General features: G+C 43.5%; 3 protein-coding genes across 3 annotated transcripts; 1 reads left to right on the top strand and 2 right to left on the bottom strand.

The window, feature by feature from the left end:
* The first annotated feature begins 984 nt into the window (after positions 1 to 984).
* Positions 985 to 20922, top strand: LOC113979107 (probable E3 ubiquitin-protein ligase HERC4). Its single transcript, XM_027706594.1, has 23 exons — positions 985 to 1039; positions 1947 to 2076; positions 2750 to 2826; positions 3388 to 3609; positions 4372 to 4463; positions 5047 to 5177; positions 5936 to 6084; positions 6402 to 6478; positions 6782 to 6879; positions 8027 to 8086; positions 8649 to 8751; positions 8903 to 9086; positions 9400 to 9572; positions 10687 to 10773; positions 11974 to 12099; positions 12173 to 12280; positions 15976 to 16116; positions 16210 to 16382; positions 17186 to 17252; positions 17449 to 17528; positions 18466 to 18649; positions 19030 to 19129; positions 19729 to 20922. Exons 1-23 carry the CDS (start codon positions 985 to 987, stop codon positions 19941 to 19943), a joined length of 2832 nt encoding a protein of 943 aa, XP_027562395.1. The 3' UTR covers positions 19944 to 20922.
* On the bottom strand, positions 14158 to 14884 carry PIGY (phosphatidylinositol glycan anchor biosynthesis class Y). Its single transcript, XM_027706593.1, has one exon. The coding sequence runs from the start codon at positions 14764 to 14766 to the stop codon at positions 14536 to 14538; it is 231 nt and encodes a 76-aa protein (XP_027562394.1). The 5' UTR covers positions 14767 to 14884; the 3' UTR covers positions 14158 to 14535.
* PYURF (PIGY upstream reading frame) lies at positions 14178 to 15312 on the bottom strand. The gene is made up of 2 exons (XM_027706592.1): positions 15107 to 15312; positions 14178 to 14940 (listed from the first exon to the last, which is right to left on the bottom strand). Exons 1-2 carry the CDS (start codon positions 15295 to 15297, stop codon positions 14799 to 14801), a joined length of 333 nt encoding a protein of 110 aa, XP_027562393.1. The 5' UTR covers positions 15298 to 15312; the 3' UTR covers positions 14178 to 14798.
* Positions 20923 to 21025: the final 103 nt, after the last annotated feature.

Raw genomic sequence — 21025 nt, 5'->3', positions numbered from 1 at the left:
TCTCCACATCCCTTTTTCTTCACCCCAGGGACCTCCGTGTGCCTTTTTGCGCACCACAGGCTGCTCCACTTAAATACATCACATTAGGTGCTCCTGTTGTCTCAGTAATGAGTTTTCCACCGTGTTTCAGTGAGGGCCAGTAAAAATCTGTAGATTTGTGTTGTGCTTCTTCAGACTTTTGTGGAGTTCCCCACCAAAATCTGTGCTTAGTATTCAGCAGCATAAAATTTTCTTAAGCAGATTTAATTTAATTTATCAGTGGCAGCTATTAGGAATACAACAAAAATGCTCTTACGTGTTTGGATCCGTTTCATTCACATGGGTATCCCTTATTTCATCATCAAGATGGTCCTGCATTCATCACTCCGATGAGACAGTGTGGGAGGTGAGGCAGGCTGGGTGGCCTTTCCTGGGGGGGAAGTTTCCAGGGTCTTTGAAGGCAGGGGGAGATTTAGCAGACGAAAGGAGAGACTATGTGAGAACGGAAGCAAACAGCTTTTAGATGTTGGTGTATTTCCAAATCGAGCGTTTCGCTTGCGGTTAGGCTTCTCCCTGCCAAGCAACTCCTCTGGATTTCCGCAGGCTCTTACTCGGGACACAGTAGAGCAGCAAAGTAGATCTGTCGATTCTTTACAGGATGGACACGGGCGGGTCGCTCTCCGAACTGAATAATGAAGTCAAACGGGTGCCTTTTCCACATGGAAGACCTCACTCGCCTTCTGATTTCCCCTCTCCTCCCACCCGGGCAGCAGCCGCCTCCGCAGGCTGAGGAGAGCCGGGAGCCCACCGGAGCCCAGCAGCTCACGCCTTTCCAGCCCAGGGGTCAGAGCTTCCCCGCTCTGGACTCTGCGGTGCCGGGGATCCCTCCCTCTCCTCCTCCCGCTGCCGCAGCCCCTGCCGAGTTTCGGTTTCCATTTCCCCGCCGGGGCGTTCCCGGCGCTGTCCCGGGCGCTCCCGAGCTGCCGGGCGGCCGGCGGGCGAGGGATGGCGGGGGGACGTCGGTGGGAGCGGCGGCGGGGCCGGCAGAGCGGCTCGGGAGGTACCGACCGGCGAGAGCGGCGTGGGCGGGAGGGGTGAGACCCCCCGGGATGGGTCAGCGCGCTGAAGTTGGAATAATCTGCTGTGCGGCCCCTTGGGGAGGGGGCGTAAGGGGCTTAAACATTTCCCAGTGTGCAGCACTCGGAGCGGGGGGGCTGGAAGGAGGAAAACCACGCCGGGGAATAGACAGGAGTTTTCCTCTCTAGTTCCATGTTGGAGGTGTGAGGAGGGTGGGCAGTGAGTCTCCAGAGGTGTTAGGGAAATCAGGGCAGGCTTTGCCAGTGACCACCTTTCACGCTTGGACATCCTGGGTCTCAGACGCTTGTGCTGCTACAGGACTACATGCGAGTAACTGAGTAGAACAGGTGCCCCAGGGTCAGGAAAGCATCCGCAGCTCCTCAGCTGTAGACAAGGAGGGACTTCCTTCTGTTCTAAATAGGCAATGTGAGAATTTTTCGTCATTGCTTCTCCAGTGTCATGTAAAACGTTTGACTTGAGGCATCCCATCCCCAAGGCGGTGACAAATCTGGGTCAGATGCTTCAGGAAGTGCTTTGTTTCTCCCAGACACTCTCAATAGATGTGCAAAAGTAACACACACTGCTTGTGCTGACTGGTTTCATTGGTTGTCTTGGCAGCTGGTGGCACAGCGGCCTGAGAGATGGGGAAAGGTCTTTTAGTGGTAGCCAGGAGAGTCATCCAGCATGAAACCAAGCAGTAGGTAGGTAGGACATGGAAACCCTAAGGAGCCTGAAAAAATAAGTCATATACGCTTGTCTGACTTTTTCCTGAGAAGCAGAAGCTGTTGCTGAAAATAGTAGCACACAGAGGTCTTGGGGAGGGGGCCGAGGTGGTTAAGATGCCTGCTGCCTTAGCATGACCATCGTGTCTGTCTGTCTGTGTTCTGCAGAGCACACACAGCCGCAGAGGAATGAGGTGCACTGCTCAAACCATGATGCAACACATAGGCTCATTCTCTCCCGTGGTGGGAAGGTTTCTGAACACTGGGCTAAAGCTCCAGCAAACTACTCTAAAACAAGGTAAGGAGCTGTCATGGGGTGGAGGTTTGGATGGCAATGGTCCGAAAAATGCAGCCTGCTTTTCCTAAAGGTAACGTCCAAGAGACTGAGTTGTGTTCCTGTTGTAAAGAGGGAACTGGAACACATACATTCCTAGTTACCAAATCTTTATCTTCTTTTTTAACCCAGCAAGAAGTGCACAGATTTTGAGGTTGATGCCAAGGTCTGAGCTGCTTGGGATGCACATGAGAAAGGTTTCTCTCAAACTTAGTAAGGATCAGTAGTACATACCAGAATAATGTAGATGACTTGCAAACCACGTGTGGCTTGGGAAAACTGCGTGTGAAAGACACAAGCATGTCTGAACCTTACCACCTTCTGATTAAGCTGTGAGGGTAACCATGACGTACAAATGGCCCAGCAGTTTGCTCTGTGATTTTCTGTCAGCTTGCCCAGGACTAAGCCTGATTCTTTTCCAGCTTCCCAAGGAGCAAACCACAATCAAATCAGTTAGCCCTGCTGCAGCAGGCCAGCATAAGAGCATGGTGAATCAACTTAGAGGTGACCTATATTCTTCCACATATTTCCTGCTAAAAGTTATAGGGCTTGGTGAGCAGAGGATCTTTGTTGTTTACTTTGTCTTACGGCACAGCATCTATCTATTTTGACTTCTTCTTTTTCCTTATTTTTGTAGGCTGGTGAAAGAACTAGGAAGCCTAAATATTGTTCAAATAGCATGTGGAGACCAGCACGCCATGGCACTATCCAGAGGTAGCCTCTTTCAAGAACTTGTTTCCTCCAAACAGGAGTCACATTATGGCAGGCTTGCTCTGAGAAGGCAGTGTTTGTATTACTTCCAGTAGTTGGTGTCACCATTATAGAGTAATGAATGGGACACAAAGTACACTGGCTATCAGTGTTGCCCTTTCCTCCCAGCACCAAGGGACCTGTATCTCTCTCTGTCTCTCCTCAGTTCCTGAGCAATACCCCTCCACAAAGGTGTGTTGTGGAGAGCAGACGTGGCTGCCCTACTTTGCAGTCACCAGGTCTGCCCGTTCTTAAGCTGCAACACCTTTCTGGTTGGGAACTTCTTGCAAGTATGGCTTTAGAGGTGGAAACACTCGGCCTTTATTCTTGCTGTGGTGAGTCAAATGGGCAATATGAGACTGCTCCAAAGAGGTCAGACGCAAATGGAAATTTGGCTATACATGATGGTCTTGCCTTGAAGCTAGTTGCCTGAAAACAGCACAGAGTTTTGTTACTACTTCCAAAGTGCAAATACTCCAAGGAAGCATTGAGGCTGAGCTGTTTTTTTTTGTTCTGTGTGTGAAGGAGGTGAGCTCTTCACCTGGGGTCAGAACACCCATGGACAGCTTGGACTGGGGAGCCAAACTGCGTTTATTCCCCAAGCACAGCTGGTGGAAAGACTAAAGGGCATCCCACTTGCTCAAATTGCTGCTGGAGGAGCTCACAGCACCACCGTGTCACTCTCTGGAGCTGTGTACTCCTGGGGAAAGAATGATTTTGGACAGCTGGGACTCGGAGACACAGAAGGTAAGGAAGGACAACACTAGGAAGATGTTTTCCTGGTCAGTGAGCTCATCAAGTCACTCCTCAGTATTGTCAAGCCCCTTTGGTGCAGCAGCAGACAGTGAAGTCTTTTGAACAAAATATTTCTGGATAAGTTCTCTGTTTTCTGACCAGGAAAGGCATGCAGGAACAAGGGATTTAAGGGTTTTATTTCTGTAGAGAACTTGAAATCATTTTTTGTGGCTGACTGGATAGTGTGGGCTTTTAAAACCTCTGAGGTCTTAGAGATCTATTTCCACTCCCATCCTCTCTCTGGGAAGTCTTGCATAAAAGAAATTATTTTATAGGTTTTTGTCTTCTTTAATTCTTTGTAAACACAAGGTGATAAAAAAATTAAAATCACCCATTGTCTTCAAACCTGGAAGGCTACAGCAGAGTTGCCCTAGCCAGACAGAACCTGAAGTCAGCAGAATCTGATCTGAATGAGTCCACACCCTTGAGAATCAGATATTTTGAAGCAAAGTACTGTTTGGCAAGGAAACAAAGCATTGAATTTTGTTTCAAATTGAATGTAAATAAAAATAAAATACTGTGAAAAAGACAAAATATTATGAGGAAGAGTATGTTATAGTGGAGGGTAGAAAAACAACTCAAAACCAAGTTGTAATTACAAGAATTGCTGTAAGAGAGGGACTGAAAAGCTCTTAAGCCCCCTGTTTTCTAAGTTTTTCTATGTATGAGACCCCACAGTACTCTTACACTTTAGCAGTGCTATGTTCTTTCCAGACAGGGACTGCCCATCATATGTTGGAGCTTTAGAGCACTGGAAGACTGTATTTATCTCATGTGGGGCAGGTCACACTGCAGCTCTCTCCAAGGTGAGTCTGAAATGGAAAGTCAGCATCTGAGACCTCACCCTGAGAGAAAAGATGCACTGCTAAAAGTCAGCATGGAGAGCTTGGGATGGTCATACCTGCTTCCAAGTCTGAAGGTGATCCCCAAGGGGTGTTAACTAAGCTATTGGGAAACCTGGCCTTTTCTCAGAGTACCGTCACCTGCTTGCAAACTTTTGCAGGGATATGGTGAACTGGAATCCTGGAGCAAAGGTGTACAGTTCAACTCTCAGTACTTTTAAAAAATATTTTCTCTTTTATGGCATACTGGGGACTGGAGAAAATGAGAACACTAGCTAATTCACTAGGGTTTATTTATACACTAGGGTTTATTTATAAAATTCTTAAGCAATAGGGAGTTATTCTCAGGAGTTAAATTGCCTTTCTCAGGAGTTAAATGATTTGGACATGACAGTGCATGATTAGGCTTGATGCAAAGTGAACCCTACCCGTGTTTGAATCAAGTCCCATATAACATTTTGCGTCTTGCTGGCTCTCACTCTCAGTGGCAACCATTTGAATGTCATTAATAATGCAGTGATTCTGTTGTTTGTTTCTTCATTTCAAGGAGGGGTTGGTGTGCACCTTTGGAGCAGGAGGGGCTGGCCAGCTTGGTCACAACTCCACCCGGAATGAACTCATGCCTCGTGTGGTGGCCGAGCTGTGGGGAGCAAGGGTTTCGCGGGTCGCCTGTGGCAGGTGGGAAAGTGCCAATAACACATCTTCTAAGGGCAATGTCTTAGGGAAATCACTGAAGAACAGTAGAGGGAGAGTCACCAAGATGTTCAAATCCCTATACCCCAGTAGGTCAGCACTGTCAGAATATTGTCCACTCTTCAATGTAAGCCAGTCTCCTGCCAGAGCCCCAGAGAGAGCAGAACCCTCAGCCCATGATGAGCAGAACCACCAGAAGCCCTTAGTCTTTTGCTCTTCTAGTAAACAAAGGGTATACTGGGTTCCAAAGGGCAAAAGACTGTTAAACATCTGCATTGGGAAAGCCACTGAATTCCCATCCACACTGGCAAACTGGTGGGACCTTAGTAAGAATTGAAGAGCTATAACTATGCAGTTTCATTCTGCCTTTCTGTAACTGGGCCAGAAAAGTCTCCTGTCAGCTTGCCTGGGCTTGGTATCGGGCTCAGCAGCACAGCAGTTGTGCTTTTAAAAGCGGAAGGGTGTAAAGCTAGCAAGGTGTAACATTATTTTTGTCTGTGGGAACCAACGTAAATCATAAACATTAGAGGCTAGTATAGGAAATCTGAGTCCATATGTTTCTTTACTGCTGAATGGAATGGAGAGTTCTAACACTTTGGTTAAAGGGATTCTTTATCCGGACTGTCAGGACTTCTAAATACAAGCCTCAGGTCTCCACTCTGAAAATGTATCTGTAAATTTTATTCTGTCTTGCCCAGTTGTTTTTGCTTATTATGAGAATTGTTGTTTTTTTTCCTGAACAGACAGCACACTCTGGTCTATGTCCCTTCTTTGGACAAATTCTATTTCTTTGGTTCTGATGATGAAGGACAGCCAGAAGATGAGAGGAAGCCTAATCAGTTGATACCACTTCCCATCAATTCACCAGTGAATACTGGAAACTCCTGCCAAAGTAATGACCATTGCAGATGTATACGATCTATATTTGTTTCTTCCAGGGATATGTTTGTTTTCTTGATTTCACGTTTAAACTGAGAGGCAAATATTATGTCTCATGCTTACTTGACCTTCCCAACAAAATCTATGACAAATTATTCCATTTGCTGCTTGATTTATCATCACAGGTAATGGCCACATAGGATCAACTTTTAGACAGATAACTACTATCTGAGGGGTTTTTTTAATGTTCCACTTTTGTGCACTGAACTCTTTGAAGATAATGACTGTCTCTTCAAATGTTCGCATGAAAATATTTTTATTCTTTCCCAGAAAATAACAAGTCACAAAAGGGGATTAAAATTACTGCAGCAGTAAAGCGAAGTTTTGCCCTTTGCAAGGAGAACCAGGTATGTGTACATTTGATCACAGCTTCCCACTGTTCACAATACTGCTGGAAACATTTGGATTTTCCATCCTACTTTTAGCACTCCAATTTCATATATGTCTATTGCAGTTTTTTCCGTGCTTACCTAGAAACTAACTTGTATGGCAATTATGTATGTTCTGTGGCTAATGCATCTGGATCATGCTGGATGACCATTAATTTGTTCATGCTTAGGCTGAACTCTTGTTGTAAAGATTGGCTTAAAAATAAGAATCCCATCTGCTAGACCTTTAATCTTGTTGATGTTTTCATGCATTTCACACAGAATTCCTATTGGAATGGAATTGCCACTCTGGAGAATACGAAAGTGGATGACTGGATTTCTAATTTCAGTTCGAAAGTCCAGTTCGAGAGAATAAAAAAGTAAGTCAGAAACCTGGTCTTGGGTTTGGTTGGGTTTTTTTCCCTGATACATAATTTTCTCTAAAAATAATTTTTTTTTTTGGAGACTATTATAGGAACCCTTGTTCAAGAATTTAGCCAAGAGACAATCTTGTACCAGCAATTCTCAGCTAGTTTTTGCACAGGAAAAAGAGATGTTGACAAGCAACAGCTTTTCAATAACCTTTTTGCAGGAACAGAGGAGATGTACTGCCTGGCTTCAGAAGCTTGTCCTCTTCTTGCACAGAATGGTTAAGTTGATGAAGAAACAAGTTAAATCAGTGAAAGATTCTGCCTGCAGACCAAGGCCTTGTGCAAAAAGTTGCAATCCAGAGTAGCCGAACTGGATTGTTTTGTCTGTGTCATCGTTTAAAAATCAGTGATCCTTTCTTTAATTACCCATTTTCAAAAGCAGTTAGTATATACTACTGTGGGATGCCTTACACTTACGTCTGAGAATTATGATTGTGTTAGTCTTTTTTCAGGTATAACATGAGAGGTTATTTTCTTTGGGAAAGTCTGACTCCAGCTGCTGACTTTGAGCATTTCAAAATCTTGGCTAACCTGGAACTAAATGTTTCCCTGACCACTTTTAGAACAGTTTGGATCATATGGAAAGTGGTTGTTGAGAGGGTGAGAGAGAGAGGGTTCTTTCCAGATCTCAATAGGAAGGGCCTGACAGCAAATTGCTTGATAAAATAGCTGCTTCGGTAAGAACATAACCAGGAATACAGGTAGTGAGTAAATCTAACATCCTTCAGATGCTGGCAACCCAGCTTTTGTGCGGTGGTAAATTGATAGCCTGATGGATTTTCCTTCCACATGCTTCAAAGATCCTGTCCACGGAGGGGATCCTCCTCCCTCCAATGCCTTTATATATAACAGATAATGTTCAGACTTGTCAGGAGAAGATATTTCCACGATAACATCCACCTGGATGCAATTAGCTGGCATGGGGCACTGGAGCAGGTTCCCTTACAAGGCCTAGGAGAGCAATGAAGTGGTCCTAAGAGGTTTGTGCAGTCAGGTGCAGAGACACTTGTTTTTTGTTGTACACGTGTTTTTTGTTATCTCAGAATTAAAAACCTGAAGTTGAAAGGATTGACTTTGGTTTGTCTTTTACTATCAGGAATATCAGACTGATCTTCTCATCTGAGACTTGTATCAACGGAAGCTTCCTGCAGAAAAGGTAGCGCGCCCTGATTTAGACATAACAGAATATATTGGCTGCATATAAACTGACCAGAAAGTGTTATTTTAGACTACATATATAGAAAAGATTAGTCTTATCTGAATTTGCAAGAAGTAAGTCTGTATTTTTCGAAGCCAAGCTAAAATTAAGTTTTTTATACCCCCCAGTCCTATTGAATTTGCTAGAGAAGCTCACATTCTAGAAGATTATCCTATTGTGATATTTGACAGAATAATCCCTTTAGGCAATATTACAGCTTTCAAAGGATCCATAATAGCTCCTCCCAGCACTGAAGTGGAAGTGATTTTAGGATGAAATACAGGAAGTCTACTATTAATAGTTCACAGCCACACGAGACAGGAAAGATGGGATATTAATTAGGTCACAAAACAGTGACCTGTGTTGTCTATCTTCTTAGAACACATGAAATTATACCCATTGGAGCTAGGACTGAACTTTCCAAGTATTTTCTCATGTTAAAATGCTTCACTATTCAGTCGCTAACAAAAACCAGCTTCTTACATAATTTGTTGTTCTCTTTTTTTTTCCTTTGTGATAGAGACAAACATTTCAAAACCTCCAAAGAATTCTCAGGTGTAGACATGTCCAAAGTGAACCATTTTTATAAGAAGATCAGCGAGAAGCCAGAACTTTTCCAGGAGGTAAGGATTTGATATAAGGATTCTCACTACACAGATACTGAGGAGCTCTGGATTTGTGCATGAAACTTAGGAATTTCATGCCAACCCAATTACTTTGGCAAAACATAATTGCATTTTAACCCTTGTCTCTTTTTTCTTTTTGCCTCTGAAGGTGCAAAAGGAGATTGATAACTTACTGCCATCACTGACTTCCTCTCCCATCTCACCTGAAAATTTCAGAGTCTACTTGATCTTGCCTTTCATTCTGCAGGGGGAGGATAAAAGCTGTTACCATTCACTGAGGCTTCTAGCACAAGCCATCATGAAGCTCCAGGCAAAGGACCTGCAAACTCTTGGTAGGGTTTTATGATGATAGAACTGAATGATTTAAATGCTTGGTCATTTTCTGCTGCAGAACAAGAGTTAGTATCGCTGACGTAGTGTGTTCCACAGCCTGAAAGAATTGCTGCTGATAGACACAGAAATATGGGGACTATGCAGCAAGACACAAGAATAAAAAAAAAATCCTGAGGTTTACTAACTTTTGTAGTCCAAATTTAAGTAATTTTTTTGTCAAGTTTATTTGACAAAAAGATAAAATGCAGCTTCATCCACAAATTGCAGTGATTTACATGTTACCTGTCACCTCACTAGCTGTTCTCCTTACAGAATGCCTGTGGTCAAATCTAGAAACATCCTTTTTCAAGAAGCTGGTCATTCTGTATCAGAGGGTTTCTGAGGAAATCCTGTCTCAATTTATCACGGCATTCTGCACCTGTGGGCCAAGAGACTTGTACCTAGATGAGGCAGCATCTCTGCGAATACTGCAGATGCTTTACCAGGTGAGAAAGTACTTGGATCCTCACTAGACAGGATGTATCAATATGGCTTTGCGTATTTTAATCCTTTTCACTTGTTGAACTCTCTGGGTTTCCTTCTTACAAGGGAACATGGGGCCTTGTCATTTGACACTGCTTCAGGCATCTCTTTGGCTGTACACCAGCATAGCTTTGAAGGAATCCTGCTCAAGTTGTGCCTAACTTACCCTCTGTAGAAATGAAGAGCTAAAACGTGTTACAGCCCTGGCAGGGGGAGGCTTCAGTGGTGTGAAGAGTGCATGGATTGATGCCTACAGAGCTATGGATGTGGTGTCCCCTACATAGCATGCCCATTTGCCTTTCTGCTGGTGAGATCTGTCACCCCAGTAACCAAATTTAAAAGACAACCTACCTGTTTGACATATTGTGGCTGTCACAATAATGCTGCATGATGCTTTAAGAGCCTGTTACCTGAGAAATTCTCTGGAACAACAGTATTAGAGCCTCTTTAGCTGAAAACAAACAAGGGGAACAAGGGGAGCAGTAACTGTGTTCTTGACAACCATCCTTTCTCCTGTGGAGATGTTCAAAGTTTAGGGAAGTCAACAGCTCAAGCACACAGAATGAATCAGAGAAGAGTTGTTAAACTTTGTTCAGAACTGAATATCCTTTTGGCTGAGACTGCAGATTTGGTCCTCGAAGTTTAGACTGTTGAATCTGTATTTATCCAGATAAATAAACTCAAAAATGCAGCAGGCCTATTCCTCTGTGATTACATCATTTGGAGCTTTACAAGTTCACTGCCCATCCACAAATATCTTTGCTAGTCTACAAGTATGAAAATGAATAGAGAACTTCAGAGTGTTCTGCAGCATGAAAGATACTCAAAGGGAAACATACCTTTCCTGATGGAGTCCTGTTAAGGAATCTTTGTAAAGGAAAATTGCTTTCCTGCTAGTTTATACGTGGCTGAGACTTCTCACTGTGGGGCGCTGTGCTACTTGTAGCACTTCTATCCTTTCACTTCCTGTTCAGGGTCTCAGAGCTCTTTCTGCAGAAAGCCCTGTCAGTCCTGTTCTGCCACACAGACACACAGCTCACTAGATCTGCTGCTGACATATTGTGTGTATCAATGCAGGTGAACTCCAGAACTGGTTTCAGAGTAGAAGAAAGGAACTTCCATGTACCTCTTGTAAAAATGGTTATCCACTTCTTTGATAGAGAAGTAAGTATAAAATTTTACCAGCAGTGCGAAACACTCTTTCTTTTCTCTTTTATTTAAATAGTCGATATCTCTCTCTCTAGACATAATTATATATAGATATAGATATATAGATATAGATATGAAAGGCAACTCTAGACTCTAACCCATTACATCTCAAAGACAATGCTATTTCTCTAGCAAGCCCTTTACCATCCCAGTATTTTAGCAGCTACAATAGTGCCTTTTCTGAGATGACCCCTGCTTCTGAGAGTTGGAGCTGTCCTTCAGCATCTGAAGAAGCTCTGTTGGCTTTGAACTAGTAATCAGTGTGGGAAAAGCACCATAAGGGATAGTTGCTATACTTCTTGTTACTCTGGATTTTATTATGTTTTATTAATAGAAATATTGTGGGCCGTCTTTAAACTTCTGTTTAGAAACCATATTTCAATTTACTTACATCTTAAAACAAAGCCATGATAACAAAAATAATCTGTGAAATGGTTTATTTCTTGACGACACAAAGGAGTGAAAATTAGCTACCAAATGCAGTCACTGTCACAGGAAGCAGGATGAAACGGAAACGTGGATAGTAGGACTTCCTTAGGCAAAAGAACTGTAGCTTTCTGGCAACTTGCCTGGAATTCGTAGGGCAACTGCCTCATTCCTTCACAAGCTTTTGTTTGCTAATGTACCAATTTTGTACCAATTAACCAGGGTGGAGAAGAAGGTTTGGGAAACAGCATAGAATCAAAAGCCAATCAGGACATGACCTGAAGTTGCTGCCTTATCACACTGGAAGTGTAACACTTTGAATTAGATTATTTTTATACCTGTATCTACTTTTGGTAGTACAGATAATAGAGTCAGCAGCTTTTAAAAACAATGTACCATAACCTGGGTAGCCAGGACATTTTTACTATGTGTTCTGGTTTAGCTGAATTCAGCTGTTAAAATCACTTTCTCTCTGTTTTATTCTTGGTGTCTGTCTGCACAGACAGGTTAGATGCCTCTCTGTCAGTGTTTCTCACAGAAGTGTGTAGAAGCTGTTTTTAGGAAGTGAACCTCTGCCAGTGTAGTGCTCATGCACACAATCAGGGCATGTCTCAGAGATATGGGAGTTTGCCAGGGTACAGGCCAGCAGTTCAGTCTCCACACGTACCCTGGAACTGGTTTCTCAGGGGAAAATCAACATGTCTTTTCCTTTCTTCCCAGTCACTTCAGATAGCCCTACGGAAACTGAGCAAGTACCCATGCATCTTTGACACGCAAGACAAGATTGCCGTTCTTACAGCAGAATGCAAGATAATGTCCACAGAAGGCAGCACTCTGTCCAGGACCTCTAGTAACGTAGGTGTGGCCAATTTTGTTATAAATTAGAAGAGATAAACACACTGCCAACAACTGTTACTTCAATCCTCAGATAATGGGAGAACAATGGGAATTTCACATCAGAAGACAGTGCTTTCTACAAGACATATGGAACAATTTAGAATGTGCCTCAACCCAGGAATTCAGGAAGACCTTAAAGGTAAGATACCAAATAGTATTATTTGTTAGCTCTAAATATCTCGCCTTGATTTTCAGTGTGACTGAAGTATTGGTAGAAGGGTTTCAGTATTCTCTGAGCATACAACAAACAAACTATTCTTTAGATTATTATACGTGTTCCGTAAGTGGTGTAGAGTAAATCTGGATGGCAATATCTTACTTTGTTATTCCAGGTAGCCATCAAGCTTTGTTGGCATAAGTTAAATGCAAGCGGCAGTGCTATTTCCTGTGAGGTTGCTTTGGGGTAATGTAATAGGATTGCTCAGGAAACTAGACTTGTCAAAGTCCAGTACTATTACTGCTAGACTGACTTTTAGACCCCATGCTAGTTTGCTGCACATGAAAACCCCAGTGGCTGGGGAACCAGCCTTAGCAGCCAGCAAGTAACACAAAAAGCCATTTCTCTCATGGAGATGCTGTCTGAAGGGAAAGGAAGGATAGTGCTGGTGAGAGAGATGGGAATCTGATTATAGTGCTGCTGTCTCCATGTGCCTTTAATCTGTGGCTTCCACATAAACCCAGAGGTTCTGGCAGTTGTATTTCCTGCAGGAATCGCAATGCTAGCCCTGCGCTGCAAAAAGCTGGGTGACGTGGGAAGAGGGCACCTGCCCAGAGTGGAGCTCAGCTCAGGGACCATGTGTCCTATCAGTCACTAACACAAAGTCTGACACCACGCCTGTGTCACAGGAGCTATCGACCTTGGTGCCCTATTACCCAGTTCTGGTGCTTTCCAAGTGAGCCTTCTTGCCAACAAGAACTGTCAAAGCTTTTCCTTCCCATACACTTAGGAGAAGATTCTCAATGCCCCCTAGAGCTACCTTTCCTTCCTGCTTCCTCACTTCACCAGCTGAGAGAGATAGTGAGGCTTGAGCTCTGTACTGTCCTCTAGATCTCAAGTCTCCACTGACTGTACAAGCTCTGACAAACAGCTGCCCTTAGTGAAGTCAGCCTTCAAATGCACCTACTGCAAGCATTGCCTTTCACACTGCACATGGCAGCATGATTTGCAGCAGCCTGATAATTTTGACTGCACTGTTAGTCACCCACCCAGAGAAGCTATGGTCTGCAGTATCTACAACTTGGTGCTGCATTTCTGCATTTTTCAGCACGTAGAGGACATTAATGTGTTTGTGTTGCAGATATAAACCACTCAATAGCAAAACATAAAAAAGAAACCTTTATAGCAGATTATCATAGCATTGACCTGTCCCCTTCATAGCCGTGTCCAGCTAGGAATTTTTTCAGAGAGTACTGAGAACTTGGCATGTGACACCCTCATAGTGGTCTGTCACCCCCTTCTCTAGTGTTGCTGTAAATGAAAATAGGGAAAGTTGAAGTATTTAGCAGAAGTATCTCCTGTTCCCTCTCTACTGAGCAGGAGATGGTGCGAAGGGAAAGGATATTCTACATACTTAAAAAGCATTTTTTTAGCTGTTGACTGGGCTAACAAATCCTGGGCTCAGTTAGGAGTTATTTTTCCACTAACCTGTCAGGAGATGCCTCTTTAATGAAAATGACCCAGCCTGGCTATCAAACTTGTGTACTCAGATATATTTAACACATAGTACTGGGACACACATCTCCTAAGCAGACACTGGAATATGTTGCAGGCCACTCTAACAAAACCCCCAAATGCAGAGGTACATCTGTTCTGTAGAGCCGTCATTTACCCACCTTTTTCTTAAAAAAAAAAGAAAGAAAAAAGCAGCAGCCACTGCACATACAGACATGGGTATCATCCAAGAAATTTCTTCATTTATGTCAAGTCCCAAATTTTGTTACTAAACACCAGCCTAATTTATTTTAGTTTACGTTCTTCTGACAGTGAGACAAATATATTTCAGTACATACATCAGGTTAAAACAAAACCAAAGTTCTCAAAGACTGCATGTTTTAATTTAGTGTATTATTTAAGATCAGTTTTCTCAGTCAGGGTACAGTTCTCCCTCATGAAAACAACCTCCACCTAGGTGGTTTCCATTAGTGCCACTACAAATGCACAACAACACTCTTGAAGGGATACACAGGGAATTAGTGCTTCTTATTACTCCTACTCTAAATCTGCCTTAGCAGTAGGTAACAATGGGCTGCTGCTTTGTACAGTTTCAGATACTACTAGGAAAATGATGACAGTCCATAGTGCCAAAGGGAACTCTCCAACGAACTGCAATACCCGATGAGATTAAACCAGCTGCGTTGATTTAGAGAAGCCCAGGGGTTAGCAAACGCATCTCACTAGTTGTGCCTAAAAAGCTTAATCCCCATCCAGGTCCAAAGGTGAAAGAACACATAAACCGGTATTGTAACAGGAAGGAGGAGACTGTAGAAACACAGGCTGTTCGTGCTGGTGCAGCCCTGTGGGAAGGCTTCGTCCACGCTGGCTGAGTAAAACAAGCCTGCCAAGGACAGGAGGGGAACGAGCACAGTCAGAGTGGGCAGGGAGGGCAGCATCCCTCCCCCGGCCATCAGTCCCAGCTACCGCTGTGCCTGGCGGGTCCTCAGGGCTGCTCCGAGTCCTCGGCCGGAGGCTTCTTGTGTGTCATCCTGGCAGCCTCCGGAACCATGTTCGGGATGCCGTCGATGATGGGGTACGCGATGCCCAGCTCCTCGTTGATGAGCTCGTTGGTAGCTTCTTCGTACCTGGACGGGCAAGTCGGATGGGGGGGAAGATAAAACAAAGCCACCAACAAAACAGAAGGAGAGGTGAAAAACCTGGGCTCGCCCTTTGAGAGCCCCTCCCGCTCCACGCGGGGCTGCAGCGGGCCCAGGGCGGGCAGCGGGCGCAGCTCCCCCGGCCCGTCCTCACCTCAGCGGTTTCTTGGACAGCGGGCACACCAGGAAGCGCAGCAGCGACGGCTCCGGCGGCTGCGGCCGCGCTGGGCCCGAGCCTTGCTCCTGGATCCTGGACCCCGGATCCCGATCCCGGTGCTGTTCCCGGCTGCCTACCGGCACGCCCCGCAGCAGCCCCGCCACAGCGCGCCCGCCGCCCCGCAGCATGGCCGCCGCTTCCGGCCCCGCCCCCGCGCTGTGACGGGAGCCTGTGGGTGCCGCAACACGGGGGTGGGCCGAGGTTGTCTTAAGGCGGGCTGTTCCTTCATGTAAGGTCTTTCCATACATTCAAGCCTAAACAGCAAGAAAGGAGACCTGATCAGTGGAGCAGGCAGCAGCCAGCATTCCCTAGTCAAGGATATCCGGGAACTCGCAAGCTTTAAGGATGCAGTAAATCAAGATGTTGATATATGTCTACGTATACATGGATAACTTGGCAAAATACTCAAGGTCCATGTATCCTATAGTTGAACTATGTTCATTATAATACTAAAAATCACACCTCCAGGTCAAAAAGCCCCCTGCCCAGGTGAAGACCCTTCCACTGAGCACACGTAGAAGTTAGCTGGGGTTATGTAACTTGTATGGGAATTACTAACCAGTCTTAATAGAAGGGCTGTACTTGGACAGTCACTAACTCTGAGTTTCTGTGTATAAATAATGGCCTGAAAAGTCAGCTGGGGTGTGCTTGATTTGTGGAATACCACCAAGCACCCAGGTTTGCACAGCTCTGAAATAAATAATCAATGTCTCTCTCGGGTGTGTAATTATTGGCTTGTTGGGTAACCAGTCTTATTTTGTGGGCAACATGGGTTTCTATGTCTCTGGGTGTCTCGGGCCTTGCAGGTGGTGTTTGTGGGCGAGCAGGGTGTGGATGAGGGTGGGCTGTCTCAGGAGCTCTTCAGCATTGCTGCCAGGACCCTCTGCCAGCCGGGCACCAGTGCCTTCCGTCACTGCACCTCCGGACTTGTGTGGTTCCCCAGCAAGGTGAGGCAGCACCAGCAAGGTGAGGCAGCGGGTGGGGAGGCCACCCAGGGGAAAAGACAGTCACAGCTTTCTGGTGTGCTTGTTCCTAACCAGGTCTCGGGCTGTGAGGACAAGGACACCTTCTTCCAGATCGGGACACTGTGTGGAATGGCCCTGTTTAACCAGCGCATGATGCCCTTCCCCTTCCCCAGGGCTCTCTACAAAAAGCTGCTGGACCTGGCCCCCACCCTGGAGGACCTCGAAGAGCTGCTCCCAACCACGGGCCGGTAGGAACCAGGCATGGCCCGAGCTTCGGCTGGGTCTCCATGCACAGGGAGATCCCTGAGGCCGATGAGCTGTAGTTTGGACTTGGAAGAACTAAGCACCCAATTACTAATGTTGTTTTTTTTCCTCTGATTTACTAATTATCCATTTCCATTGTGTTGTTTTACACGGGCACAGTATTGCCACACACTGCAGTTGTGCCAATTGTGAGAACAGGGTTTCCATGCACTGGGAAAGGAGATTTCAGCCAGACATAGCAGGGAGAGGTGCTGCTGTCACCAACATAAATCTTTTAGGCCCATGAAGCCCAGCTTTCCACACAAGTGCTATGAACAGCCAAGAAGATGAGAACTATATCCCATGAGCCAGTGACTGTGTTGAGGTGCTAAAGAGTCCTAAGTGAATTGAAACATCAGATTGCCTGCAATACTTGGAGAGGTGCTTCACCCCAAAACAATTCTCCCAGATCAGCCCACTGGTCCACATGTTATAGATGATGTCTGGAAGCGAGGCTATGGTCCAAGCCCACTTCTCACGGAACTTTGTGTAAAGTTGTCCCCACAAGGCATGGGGATGGACTTGCCTGGAATCCTTTTTTTACTGGAGGCATTTGCACTCAGCTCATGGCAGCAGCATGACATAAGTTCAGGGCCACATATGATGGTTCTCTGTGAGTGTAGGTGTTGTATATGTGTTCTATATGTGTATGCATTTAAATACTGTTTATCAAAGGATGGTTTTCAGGAGAATTTGAAAGTGCATTGAGTGGTTTCTTCTCTCTTTCTTCCCCTTTGTTTTTTGACAGGATTCTTTGGGGAATTTTGAATGAAGAATGTGATCATATCCTTGAAAGCATGGACATAGACTTCACGGTAAGACCGCTGTGACATTCAGACATCCCATGTATGTACTCGGGCAAGACTGTCCCAGTGCAAATGACACAATTTGTCTGAAAACTCAAACTAGTAAAAGTGCTATGTCAGGCCCTGCAGGAAGAATGATAGATGTAGCACGTATATATATGTTATATGGAGATACAGCAGCCAATGTTTTAATTTATTTGTGTAGATAATGGAAGAAGGAGATTCTATGGATGTTGTTGAGCTTAAAAAAAATGGTGCCAACATTCCTGTCACTAAGGATAACAGGTCAGTTTTATTTTTACATTTCTTACCTTTTGTCTTGTTACAAGTGTATGAAATAACATGTCTATACCCATCCCCTTATAAAATACCGATTTCAGTATTATACCGACCATTGGTCTTGGTCTTTGTACACTTTTGGTTCCTGCTGTATTTGCTGCACATGTGTCAGACTTTGGCAGTTTGTGCAAGCAGCAGATGAGAAGAGGATCCTTGGACATCCTGGCATCTGCATATGCAGGTACCTGGAGTTATCAGAAAAATTCCTAACAAATGTATAAAATACCCTTGAACAGTATTTTCAGTGAAATACAGATGATTTGTCTGGCAAATCCAGCTATAGGTACACCTCCATAAGGGGTTTTTTTAGAGCAAAATGTTTTCTGCATAGTTACGTCTACGGAATATATCTTGTATATAAAGGAGAAGGAGCAATCTATCAATAAGGCTTTGTGTCAATATTAACCTTGGCACAGAGGACAGAGAGAAATTCTGTGTCCTGAGTTATGCAGATGATCTGAGGACCCTTAGGGATTCAAGAAAGGACTGTTTAGGAAGCTTGAAGTATAGCATTTACATTGAGTTGGTTGTGCAAGTACAATGTCACTACACAAATCCCCATCACAAGTAGAGAGAAGAGTGAAACTACTGATTAGCAGCTGTGCAAATAGTTATTTTGATTTCAGGGAAATTATTAGAGTGTTCACATGAAATAAAGGAGTATTACCAAAATGAATCCATGTTGGCCAGCATTCTCTTTTATTTGTGAAGATCCTCACAGTTTATTCAGTGAGTAAATAATTGCCAGTGACAACTGATCTCAGTAAAGACTGAATATTTACAGTTCAGCAGGTTGTGCAGAATAAAGGAATAAGGTGAAATTCTCTATAATTGTCCTTTTACAAAAGTACCTATTGCATTGCTGATTTAATATTTTTTCCAGGAAAGAATATGTTGGCTTGTATGTGAATTATGTGTTCAATGAATCAGTGCAAAAGCCATTTCAGGACTTTATGCAAGGATTTTTAAGAGGCTGCCCAGCTAGAAATTGGAAGATGTTTCTCCCCGCAGAGCTCCAGGTTGTTCTCCAGGGACACCCAACAGTTGACTGGCATCTCTTGGAAAAGGTATTGTATACAAGCACAGTGTCCTTCTGCTGTATCTGCAAAGCATAAACTACTTCTGACCTGTTCTTTCATTGATTGTATAGGTCATGAACAGATGGACAGAAGCTCAAGGGACTTTCTCTTTTTTTGACTTGTGTCATAGTTCTGTTTCTAATCTATACCAGACACAAGAATAAAGAAGACTAAGTATCAAGCCATAACTCAAGGATTGTCATACGAATCTTTGAAAAAACAAATGAACAAGGAGATTCCAGAGGTTGAGAGGATCTGAATATCTATGAACAGGATTATAAAATTTATCAGATAAAATGTTGTTGCTTTAAATATGAATGGAAATATTGAGGATTAACTGGCCTGTTTTATTTTTATGTCTTTGACAGAATGTGGTATACATGTGGTATAACAAGTCAGATAAAACCATCAAAGATTTTTGGAATGTGTTTCACAAACTCCCAGAAGAAAAAAAGAAAATGTTCCTTGGTAATGTATCAGTAATTTTAAACTTTTCATAGTCCTTTTTTCTGCCCCACAACACACCATTTTAGATGGTTGCACATAAAAAATACTATAGTCCCAAACAGCTTTTCAACACATTTTCTGCTACCACATTTTCCAGTGAAAACCACGAAGGCTTGCCTGAGTGCACTTGACCACCTTGAACATTGCAATTACTTTATCCCTTGCTTTTGTGGTTTTCTTGTTGGTCAGAGGCCTCAGTTTGTGTGAGCAGACTATATTGATGTAAGGAGTTTACCTTTCTCAAAGGATCACCAAAGCTAGCTCATTGTTCTTAAATGTAGAAGGTCAGACCTAGCCTGGCCTTCCTCATCCACAAAGTCTAAATTATAAAGTAAAAGAGGGCTTATAATTATTATTAATCAGTAAGAGACTTTATTGTATTCAGGTAATTCAACAAAGCAAAATAATTAGCTTATGGAAAATAGCCATATGTTTACACTAATTTCCCTTCACAATTTTCATTAACATTAATTATTTTCATGATTTTCAATTAACATTATCTTGGTTTATTTTTTAATTTGCTTACTTTTTCTTGCCTTTTTTTTTTCTCATTCCTTCAGGGTTCTTGTCAGGATCTGATCGAATCCCTGGCTATCGACTGGAATGGTTTAGATTTTCTATTGTAGATCCTCAAGTAGAAAATCCAGATGAGCTCTATCCCTCTGCCAGTACCTGCTCCCTCATTTTTTATCTCCCCAGATACAGTAGTAAAAGCATACTCAAGGAAAAGTTGCTTTATGCCATAGAGCATAATGAAGGGTTTGGCTGTGCCTAACTCTGCATCAGAAGCACTTCAAAATAAAAATAAGCAAAAAAAAAATCTTTGTTTCACTTGTTATATTTTTCTCTTTATAACTCAGATTTACTGATTTCTACCCTACCTTATTTTTACTGCACTTTATAAACACTTGTGTGTGTGTGTTATTTGCTGAGATTTTATATTGATTATAAAAATGATCTTGGACCAGATACCTCATGGTTAGATCGTAAAGTTAGGAAAGAAGAATCCTATTTGAAACACTTCTAAGAAGCAAGCTGATAAGCAACTCTATTTATGTATTTGTGCAGACAGGGTCTGCACTGTGCTGGTCTTGTTCAGTCAGTGAGCTCACAGGAGCAATGTACAATAATTGGTACATTACCAAGCATACAGACAGGATATGCTGAGCAGTCATCCTTGCAGGGGCAAGCTAGGGTAAGGTTTTCAACTGTGTTAGTTAAGAAGTCTCTTGGGGAGCAACTAACAGTATGGAGACATGTTCCTGCAAACTGTGAATTGAAGGAGAAATCTGCTCACGTGAATATGGCCTTTGACTTATCTGAGAGAAATGCTTAGGACAAGGATTTGATCATTCCTAGACTTTTTCAAAAGCTGCATTTGTGAAGCATTAATGGACTTTTTATTATTTAGCGTGTTAACTGTGATATTTGTCGAGTTTCTTTATATCTTCCAAGGAGATGTTTTGCAATTAAATCATAACATTTTAGGCTTGCAGAACAGCTCTGTCTATGGAGCCCTGTGGACACAAGGCTTGCAGGGCTTCTGGAATCTCATTGTCAAAACAATGCAGAGCACTGGCAGGGTATTGACAGTGTCAGGCAGGATGTGTGTTTTCTGTTTATTTTGCTTTGTGGAGAGACAAACAACAATCATGATTTTTCAGCAGTCTTCACTTTGGTCTGTTAAATGTATCAGGGGACATATGTAAAGATTTTTACTGCGTTGAATTAAATGACAACTGACTAAATTTTCACCCCTGTGGTTCACCCCCTTCCTTCATTATGCATCTGCCTATGCGTGGCAGCATATCTGTGTTTTCTGTCCCCCTTGATCTGGGGAAGCCATTCACAAGAGGA

Source organism: Neopelma chrysocephalum, unplaced genomic scaffold (assembly GCF_003984885.1).
Source record: "Neopelma chrysocephalum unplaced genomic scaffold, ASM398488v2 Primary Assembly neopelma1_382, whole genome shotgun sequence".
Lineage (NCBI taxonomy): Eukaryota > Metazoa > Chordata > Aves > Passeriformes > Pipridae > Neopelma > Neopelma chrysocephalum.
This window is presented reverse-complemented; position numbering and strand designations above follow the sequence as displayed.

Bases quoted from the DNA above. Each gene is read 5' to 3' on its own strand.
- PYURF (XM_027706592.1), bottom strand. From the start codon at position 15,297: ATGCTGCGGGGCGGCGGGCGCGCTGTGGCGGGGCTGCTGCGGGGCGTG. The intron at 14,941-15,106 runs GTGAGGACGGGC...TTGCCCGTCCAG, and splicing joins CTGTCCAAGAAACCGCTGAG to GTACGAAGAAGCTACCAACG.
- PIGY (XM_027706593.1), bottom strand. From the start codon at position 14,766: ATGGCCGGGGGAGGGATGCTGCCCTCCCTGCCCACTCTGACTGTGCTC.
- LOC113979107 (XM_027706594.1), top strand. From the start codon at position 985: ATGGCGGGGGGACGTCGGTGGGAGCGGCGGCGGGGCCGGCAGAGCGGC. The intron at 2,827-3,387 runs GTAGCCTCTTTC...CTGTGTGTGAAG, and splicing joins CGCCATGGCACTATCCAGAG to GAGGTGAGCTCTTCACCTGG. The intron at 16,383-17,185 runs GTAGGAACCAGG...GTTTTTTGACAG, and splicing joins CTGCTCCCAACCACGGGCCG to GATTCTTTGGGGAATTTTGA.